This window comes from Orcinus orca, chromosome 12 (assembly GCF_937001465.1).
Source record: "Orcinus orca chromosome 12, mOrcOrc1.1, whole genome shotgun sequence".
In the NCBI taxonomy this organism is placed as follows: domain Eukaryota; kingdom Metazoa; phylum Chordata; class Mammalia; order Artiodactyla; family Delphinidae; genus Orcinus; species Orcinus orca.
This window is the reverse complement of record NC_064570.1, coordinates 45,330,711-45,340,452: the sequence shown is the minus strand read 5'-3', so window position 1 is coordinate 45,340,452 and position 9,742 is coordinate 45,330,711. Positions and strand designations below refer to the sequence as shown.

At 43.6% G+C, this 9,742-nt stretch overlaps 1 protein-coding gene across 1 annotated transcript; it reads left to right on the top strand.

Moving 5' to 3' along the window:
- MARCKS (myristoylated alanine rich protein kinase C substrate) lies at window positions 1–6,041 on the top strand. The gene is made up of 2 exons (XM_004264706.4): window positions 1–565; window positions 2,364–6,041. The coding sequence occupies exons 1-2, from the start codon at window positions 464–466 to the stop codon at window positions 3,264–3,266; spliced, it is 1,005 nt and encodes a 334-aa protein (XP_004264754.1). The 5' UTR covers window positions 1–463; the 3' UTR covers window positions 3,267–6,041.
- The last annotated feature ends 3,701 nt before the right edge of the window (window positions 6,042–9,742 follow it).

Sequence of the window (9,742 nt, the reverse complement as noted above, 5' to 3'; positions counted from 1 at the left end):
GGATTGGCCGGCGCGCGCGGGGGCCGCGTCAGCGCCCGCGAGCCCATTCATCTGTGCACTTGGGCGTTGGACCCCGCATCTTATTAGCAACCAGGGAGATTTCTCCATTTTCCTCTTGTCTACAGTGCGGCTACAAATCTGGGATTTTTTTATTACTTCTTTTTTTAAAAAACTACACTTGGGCTCCTTTTTTTGTGCTCGACTTTTCCACCCTTTTTCCCTCCCTCCTGCGCTGCTGCTTTTTGATCTCTTCGACTAAAATTTTTTTATCCGGAGTGTATTTAATCGGTTCTGTTCTGTCCTCTTCACCACCCCCACTCCCCCCTCCCTCCGGTGTGTGCGCCGCTGCTGCTGCCGCCGCTGCTGCTGCCGCCGCCGCTACTGCTTGCCCCGTCGTTACACCAACCCGAAGCTCTTTGTTCCCCCCTTGGATCTGTTGAGTTTCTTTGTTGAAGAAGCCAGCATGGGTGCCCAATTCTCCAAGACCGCTGCGAAGGGAGAAGCCGCCGCGGAGAGGCCTGGAGAGGCGGCTGTGGCCTCGTCGCCTTCTAAAGCGAATGGGCAGGTAAATTCTACCTGTGGTTCTGGTTATTTCTTTGGTGTCTTTCTCTAGTCCCGACGCTTCCCCTTCCCTTCTGGTCGTGCCCGAAGCGCCTTCGGCGGAGAGGACCGTGACCAGATTCCAGTCTGAAAGTTGAATGGAAATCGATAGCTTAAATTGTCAATTTCTTATAGGTGGGGTCTCCCCCCACTCCAAAGTAGTGGTTCCCGGAGAATCCTGGTGAATTCTTGTGTAGACGGGAGGAATGAATGATAAATCGTCTAAAATGGCGTGTTTGGAGCTTGGCAGAACGTGACTAGCTAGGTGCTACCCCACACCCCCGCACCCAGCCAGGTTGCATTTGTGTTTAGTGGGCACAAAGGTATTTGAGTGTCTCTCGTGTTTGTTGTCGAGACTGGGTCGCCTTCAAGATTTCTGAACTGGTGTGATTGTGTATGTGGGTAGGGAAGGGCGGGGGGAGGGCGAATAGGGATGGCGGTGGAGAAAGGCGAGGAGGGAAGAAGGGCTGTCTTATTGTATGCCGAGGCGGCGTGCCCCGGGTTCTTGGAAACGTTGCTGGCTGGTTGGCTGGAGCTGGGCAGAAGGGTTTCACTACCTTTCGGTGGGCTTTTCCCACTGTTCTAAATCTTTATTCGTAGTTGTCTCTGGAATTACACACCCATCTGACTTTTAAATGGTCTCCCTAGTGTGGGAAGACTGTGGGTCCTTGAAGAACCTGTCCAGATGGTCAACCAGAGGCAGTTCTTGTGTTTCGGTCGAGATTGTTGCTGTGCGTGCCGCCTGGACCACTGCGGGGGCTGCCCCTGCGATGCCCGAACCCAGGAGGATGGCTACGGTTGGGTGGGCCCGAGAGGTCGGCCAAGGGTGGCTGCTTCGCAAACACCGGGCACCCACCACGCCTCTTTTCCTAGAGCAGAGGCCGTGTTGCTTCGGCGGCAAGCTCTGCCAAGAGGCTTTGAACCCGTTAAAAATGCAAAACGAGCCGCCTGGGCGCGCCCGGGCTTCGCAGAATCACTGGCGAAGGTGGGCGTGGAAGAAGAGGCGAGACCTCTGAAATAATCGGTTTCCCCCTGCCTTGTTAGTTTTATCCAGACTAGGATGCCACCTGAGCTTTGTTTGCGGACTCCGCGCTGCGCTATCCGGGCTTGGGGGCGCCTTGGCTAGAGGGCAGGGCCCGACCCTGCAGGGCGGGGTGGCCCGGCCGCCCCGCCCCTCCGCGCCCGCCTGCGCCCCGCTCCGCGCCGTGGAGCCGCAGCGCCCCCTGCCGACCCCAGGCCCTTGGCGGGCGTAGGGCCTTTGCGCGCGCAGCCCAGGCACTTCTGGCTGGAACGCTGGGATCCCCCTGGGAGTTCTTGGTGTTTTGAAGGCGCCTTTAGAGTTTAGGGAGAAAGGGGGATGTGTAACCTAGGCGCAGATCACCCGCTCCGGCTCTGTGCCTCCCTCCAAAGGGCGTTTGGCGTATCATATATTACGTGACTCCTTTATCCCAAAGCCCTTGAGGCAAAGGTTGGAATGGGTTACCCTTTGCTTTCCACGTTTCAGACTCGGCCCTTTTAAGGCCTCGGGGGCATTTATTGCGTAGTCGAGGCTTCCTCAGTTCCTTTAGACATCCCAAACAGCACTGCCCCCAGGTCTTCGAGGAACTCTCCTCTGGGCATCCAATACCGCCTCCCCATGAGGGAGAAGGTCTCCAAAACCAGAGGGGCCCCGCGGGACGCTAGTCCCTCCCGGTCCTGGAGTGGGGGCGGGGATGACAGGCCCAGGCCCCGTTCAGTGACCTCCCGCTTTCTCTGCCCCGCAGGAAAATGGCCACGTGAAGGTAAACGGCGACGCTTCTCCCGCGGCCGCCGAGCCCGGCGCCAAGGAGGAGCTGCAGGCTAACGGCAGCGCCCCGGCCGCCGACAAGGAGGAGCCCGCGGCCGCCGGGAGCGGGGCGGCGTCGCCAGCCGCGGCCGAGAAAGATGAGCTGGCCGCCGCCGCCCCCGAGGCCGGGGCCAGCCCTGCGGAGAAGGAGGCCCCCGCGGAGGGCGAGGCCGCCGAGCCCGGCTCGCCCACGGCCGCGGAGGGGGAGGCCGCGTCAGCCGCCTCCTCGACGTCTTCGCCCAAGGCCGAGGACGGGGCCACGCCCTCGCCCAGCAACGAGACCCCGAAAAAAAAAAAGAAGCGCTTTTCCTTCAAGAAGTCTTTCAAGCTGAGCGGCTTCTCCTTCAAGAAGAACAAGAAGGAAGCGGGAGAGGGCGGTGAAGCCGAAGGCACCGCCGGCGCCTCCGCCGAAGGCGGCAAGGACGAGGCCGCCGGGGGCGCCGCTGCGGCCGCCGGAGAGGCTGCGGGCGCGGCCTCCGGGGAGCCGGCGGCGGCGCCGAGCGAGGAGGCGGCCGCGGGCGAGCAGGGGGCGGCGGGGGGCGACCCGCAGGAGGCCAAGCCCGAGGAGGCCGCCGTCGCGCCCGAGAAGCCGTCCGCTAGCGAGGAGGCCAAGGCCGCCGAGGAGCCCAGCAAGGCAGAGGAGAAGACCGAGGAGGCCGGGGCCAGCGCGGCCACCTGCGAGGCGCCCTCGGCCGCGGGGCCCGGCGCGCCCCCGGAGCAGGAGGCGGCCCCCGCGGAGGAGGCGGCGGCCGCTGCGGCGTCGTCAGCCTGCGCAGCTCCCTCACAGGAGGCCCAGCCCGAGTGCAGTCCAGAAGCCCCCCCAGCGGAGGCGGCAGAGTAAAAGGGCAAGATTTTTTGAGATAATCGAAGAACTTTTCTCCCCCCCCGTTTGTTTGTTGGAGTGGTGCCAGGTACTGGTTTTGGAGAACTTGTCTACAACCAGGGATTGATTTTAAAGATGTCTTTTCTTATTTTACTTTTTTTTAAGCAGCAAATTTTGTTTTTAACCACCTACCCACAGATCCCATCTCAGATCATTCTGTTACCACCATTCCAACAGGTCGAGGAGAGCTTAGTTACCTTCCTCTGCCTTGTTTCTCTTTTATTTTTATTTTTTGCATCAGTATTAATGTTTTTTGCATACTTTGCATCTTTATTCAAAAATGTAAACTTTCTTTGTCAATCTATGGACATGCCCATATATGAAGGAGATGGGTGGGTCAAAAAGGGATATCCGATGAAGTGATAGGAGCCACGATGGAGAAATTTAGTGGTGCATAGCATTGCCAAGACAATGTACCACTAGAAAGGATGGTGTAAAGGCTTAGTCTTTTTTTTTTTTAAAGAAAAGTTATTACGATGTATTTTGTGAGGCAGGTTTACAACACTACAAGTCTTGATTAAGAAGGAAAGTGGAAAAAAAGAAAAAAACACCAATACCCAGATTTTTAAAAAGATCATAGTCTTAGGAGTTCATTTAAACCATAGGAACTTTTCACTTATCTCATGTTAGCTGTACCAGTCAGTGATTAAGTAGAACTACAAGTTGTATAGGCTTTATTGTTTATTGCTGGTTTATGACCTTAATAAAGTGTAATTATGTATTACCAGCAGGGTGTTTTTAACTGTGACTATTGTATAAAAACAAATCTTGATATCCAGAAGCACATGAAGTTTGCAACTTTCCACCCTGCCCATTTTTGTAAAACTGCAGTCATCTTGGACCTTTTAAACACAAATTTTAAACTCAACCAAGCTGTGATAAGTGGAATGGTTACTGTTTATACTGTGGTATGTTTTTGATTACAGCAGACAATGCTTTCTTTTCCAGTCGTCTTTGAGAATAAGGAAAAAATCTTCAGATGCAATGGTTTTGTGTAGCATCTTGTCTATCATGTTTTGTAAATACTGGAGAAGCTTTGACCAATTTGACTTAGAGATGGAATGTAACTTTGCTTACAAAAATTGCTATTAAACTCCTGCTTAAGGTGTTCTAATTTTCTGTGAGCACACTAAAAGCGAAAAATAAATGTGAATAAAATGTACAAATTTGTTGTGTTTCTTTATGTTTGATAAAATACTGAGACTTTGAGGTTCTAGTTTCATTTTGAAGAAGATCTCGCATGCCATCAAGAGTAAATTTTCTTGTGGTTTTTAATCTGAAGTTTTCAAACTGGGAAATTTGTAATCAGTAGTATCAGATTACGTACAGGACTATTTTACAGCATTCCATGTCAAATCTGTTACCATTTATCTGCATTTAGTTTTCATTTAAAAATTGAACAATTATTTTTATTGTAGTTAATAGCATGTCAGGATGAATCACTTAATACAAAAGTGGTATGACCCAAAGACTCTTTAAATGTCTTATGTGAAAATGTCATAAAACTACATTTTTTGTTGTTGTTGTCATGCAGATCCCAAAACAAATTTATACTGAGTGAGAGTCTATTTAATCCAAACTGCAGGTGGGTCATGAAAAGTGACCGAATGTGTTTCGAAAACCGATGGTGTATTACCTGCCATTGTAATTGCTTAGTGCTTGGCTAATTTCCAAATTATAGCTTAGAGTACGCATTATACTTAGGAAAACAAGCTTATGTAAAGAAGTAATGGTGGTGAATGGACGACTTTGTCAGTTTATGGGCCTTTAGTACTTGCCTCAATTCAATAGTTGCAAGCATTTTTTTTTTTAAATGAAAGTAGTGTGTTAGCATCTTGTTATTCAAAGGAAAAGATAGAGAATAAATTTCCTTGTATAGTAATAATCCTTACTAGTTTACCTTCTTTGCTCTTTACCATCTGTAACTGGATTTATTTTCTTCACTGGACCCTAAACTGAATGGAATTTTAAGATAAAGATGGGTATCAAATATCATTATTTCACTAAATGCAAAGAAAAGCGTTTATGCACACCTGCTTTGCTGTTTTTGAGCAGTGTGCCTTGTAGGGTTCACAATAAGTCAGTAGTGAACCACGTTTGTAATAATGTCAAATCTTAAACTCATTAGAAAAATAAATTAGCTTTTGACATACGGTTTTAATTGGAATAATGGATTATAAATAATAGTTCATGACCTCTTTACCCTCCCCACTATTACCCTCCCCACTAATAAAATCAAATAACACTTGGAGGAGTGTGTAATTTTAGTTGGTGTTTCTTGATCTTGGAGGATGTTTGAAAGTTAAAAGTCAAGTCTGGTAACCCAAGGACTGCTGTATGGGGTCTTCCACCTTACCAACTTCTCAAATACCCACTTGGACAAGTATAGCACTTGGTATGTGGTAGGACTCAGAAAAAAAATAGATTTTAAAAAGTAACTCCTGAGTAGTCAAAAATACTATGTAGCAAACTATATTACTAGGTTTGTTGTTTTAACAGCTGGAATTTATTAAGATGCTTACTTTGACTTTAATCATTGCCTAAAACACTTTGGGTGGTATTGATGGAGTGGTGGGTTTTCCACCAAATGATTAAGTGAAATTTGACATATATCCTTTCATCCAAAGTTTTGTACATCACATTGTTTTCTAATGGAAAAATGTTAATATGGCTTTTTGTATTACTAAAATAGCTTTGAGATTAAGGAAAAATAAATAACTCTTGTACAGTTCAGTATTGTCTATTAAATCTGTTTTGGCAGTATGTATAATGGCATTTGCTATGGTTATAAAATAATTCCTCTGGATTATAATAATCATTTGATCCAATTCCTATTGCTTGTAAAATAAAGTTTTACCAGTTGATATAATCAAGCTTGCTAAAATAGGATTTTTTACAAATTTAATTTTAAAATGCAAGTTTTAGAGAAATTTTTAAAATCTTAAGTGTTGATGGTAAGTATAACTTATTCAATTTAAGGAATTTAGAAGGTATGCTTGACATCATACTTAGGATATAAAATTATATCCATTGAAGGTGAGTTACAATGCTCACAAGTCAAATAAAAATTTTAATGACAGAACTTGATAATATGTTTGAGAAACAATGTAATTTATTTATATTTCCCCTCATATGAATATAAACTTAATAAAACTGCAGTTAAGGTTAAGGATTTGGGGGAAGGGTGCTTTTTGCTTTTATATATTTTAGGTAGGTCCAACTGGGAGGGGCATGTAGTTTAACATAGCCCAAGTTAGCTTTGAAAATTAAAAAATTAGTTAAGTAACAGGGCTATTAGCTTTTATCTTTCCTTTAATCATTCACTGTGCAAATTGAGCATTTTTTTCCCTCTCCACTTCCCAGCTATATGAAAGTGCTTAAAGCAGGGTGTAGCAAACAGGAATTTTAAAATGCTTTCAGATGCTCCAGTCCCTGCTGGGTATTCAAGTTCTAGCACTCCTTTAAATTACACCCAACAATGCTATTTTAAAAATGGAAAATAAATACTTCTAAAAGATGTGAATGTTAACCATGTTTTATGTTCCTGAAAAAGTGATAAATTCCTGATCCTGAAGTACTCCTATCTATAGTTCTTCCTCTCAACTGTTCAACATCAACTTTAAAACAAACCAAAATTTCTATTCCATCATAAGATCTAGCAGCTGAAAGTACGTAAAATAATTCCTTCAAAATTTTTAGAAACTATCCTGATAATCTCAATTCTAGTGTGTTTTTTTCCTTTTAATAAATTTATTTATTTTATTTTTGGCTGCGTTGGGTCTTTGTTGCTGCGCGGGCTTTCTCTAGTTGCAGAGAGCGGGGGCCACTCTTTGTTGCACTGCGCAGGGTTCTCTCATTGCAGTGGCTTCTCTCGTTGCGGAGCATGGGCTCTAGGCGCGCGGGCTTCAGTAGTTGTGGCACTGGGCTCAGTAGTTGTGGTTCGCGGGCTCTAGAGCGCAGGCTCAGTAGTTGTGCACGGGCTTAGCTGCTCCGCGGCATATGAGATCTTCCTGGACCAGGGCTCGAATCCATGTTCCCTGCATTGGCAGGTGGATTCCTAACCGCTGCGCCACCGGGGAAGTCCTCAGTTCTAGTGTCTTGATAAAATTAGAGCATAACGCTTTTTCGTACTACTAGTAAATGCGAAATGAGAATATCTTTGTCAATTGATCCTTTTACAATTTCTCTCATTTCCAGGGAAAGGTGAAAGGCAACAGGATTACTCATCACTTAAAATTTCAATGAATATAACATTTCAGTTGAATTTGTTAAGTTGGCATTACAGATTGTCTTCCTAACAAGTGGGCAAGTGTTCCTTAGTTTTGAAATGTGTGTTATGGACTGGATAAAGTGCTAGAATTCTGTACCTGTGTAAATTAGTGGGGGTGAGAAAAGGAAAGGGATCCTTGGGGACAGTTATAAATCAGAAGTCTAAGAAAGCCTTCAAAACAAGTCTTAATTCAAATGACACATACCTGCATTTTGGGAAAGCACCATCCAATAAAAATATAATTCTAGCCACATATGTAATTTTAAACTTTTTCAGTAACCATAATTTTTTAAAAATGAGGAACAGATTAAATTAACTTCAATAATCTATATATCCAAGATATTTGAACATGTAATAAATATAAAAATTACTGAGATAGTTTATATATTTTTTCTTACTAAGTCTTTGAAATTCAGTGATTTTAGACTAATAGCACATCTCAATTTGGACCAGCCACATTCCAAATGCTTACTGGCCACATGTGGCTACCATATTGGAGGGCACATGTCTGGAGAATTAAGGTGTGAGAGTCAAGGAATGATTAGAAGTGTTGGGCTACAGACTATTTGCAAAGTGTAGCTTTGTAATTAATTCCATGAGTTTCAAGGGCTTAGCTTTTGAGTCAACATTTGTTTCTCTACTCAACATCAAGTTTTTTCTAGATTTCAAACCATTTTAAACAGTTAATATGGCATTGATGTTACAAATAAACATGGTTAGATTCTTGAAAGAACTTGTTATGGGCTATATTGTCCCCCCCAAAATTCATGTTGAAGCTCTAACCTCCAGTACCTTAGAATGTGACTGTATTTGGAGACAGGGTCTTTAAAGAGGTGATTAAGTTCAAATAAGGGTGTTAGGGTCAGCCCTAATTTAATGTGACTGATGTCCTTAAAAGAAGAAAATAATTGGACACCAGGTGTCTGAGAGACACCAGAGGCGCATGTGTATAGAAAAAAGACCATGTGAGGACACGACAAAAGGTGGCCATCTGCAAGTCAAGGAGAGGGTCTTCAGAAGACGTCAGACCTCTCAGCTCCTTGATTTTAGACTTCTAGCCTCCAGAACTGTATTTGTTATGGCAGCCCTAGCAAACTAAAACAGGACTCCAGGGTAAGAATGGAAAGATTGTCTGTCCTTAGCTGAAGTTGGAAAGAATTTTACAGGCTTGCTTTTTTCTCCTCCTTCAGTGGAAGAGAGACTACTTTCTAGCTTGAGATTTTTATCATTATTATTATTGTTTTACCCTAGAAAAGAGAAACAACAGTTTTAAAATTAGAAAGATAGATTACATCTCTATCTTAATTCTTTATTAATAAGTTGATGGGGGAAATCTCTGAAACATGAATAGTAAAAAAATATTGTCTAAAAATACAATGTAGTGTTATGTCTGAATTTATCCATCTCTTTGTATTTTCCTTGCGATTTATTTGTGCAAGAAACTGAGTTATTTGTCCTATAATTTCCAGTGTGAATTTTGCCAATTGCACCTCATGCTGTCATTTAATACATTCCTTCCTCTTTTCTGTACTTCTTGTATTTTCTGTAAATTGATCAATAGATCTAGAGGCTTGATCAGATTCAGGTTCAAAGGACTATATCATAGGTGATGGTATATATTTCTATCAGAAGGCACATATGCCTGGTTGTTTCTCTTTTTGTGATGTTTGAAGTCATTGATCTTTGCTTAAATCCATTAATTTAACTTAGAGTTGTAAAATGGCATTACTCTAATTGTCTTTCCTTTTTCTATTATTTGTGCAGCTACTCTATAAAAAGAAACTTTCCTTTATCAACCATTTTGTTGTTCTGAGGTACATTTCTTTATGGAAAGGCAGAATAAATATTTGATTCTTTCCCTCTATTTACCAATTTTCGGAATAATGAGTTGGTTCCTTAATATCCTCCAAAGGTGACCAATGATGGTATTTGTTGTTTAATATCCTTACACATTCATCGATTTAAGCTTACTTGATATAAGCAATGTAAATGATGCTCTGATTGATTCATGGTAGATTATCTTTTAAATTTACAGAATTCAATAAATGAAATCAGTTTAAATTTTATTAAGATGCTACATGGGAATGTGCAAAACACAAATGGAACTTGATATTTACTCAAATTAATTGGATTTACATATTTAAATGTGGGCATGCCCATAAAT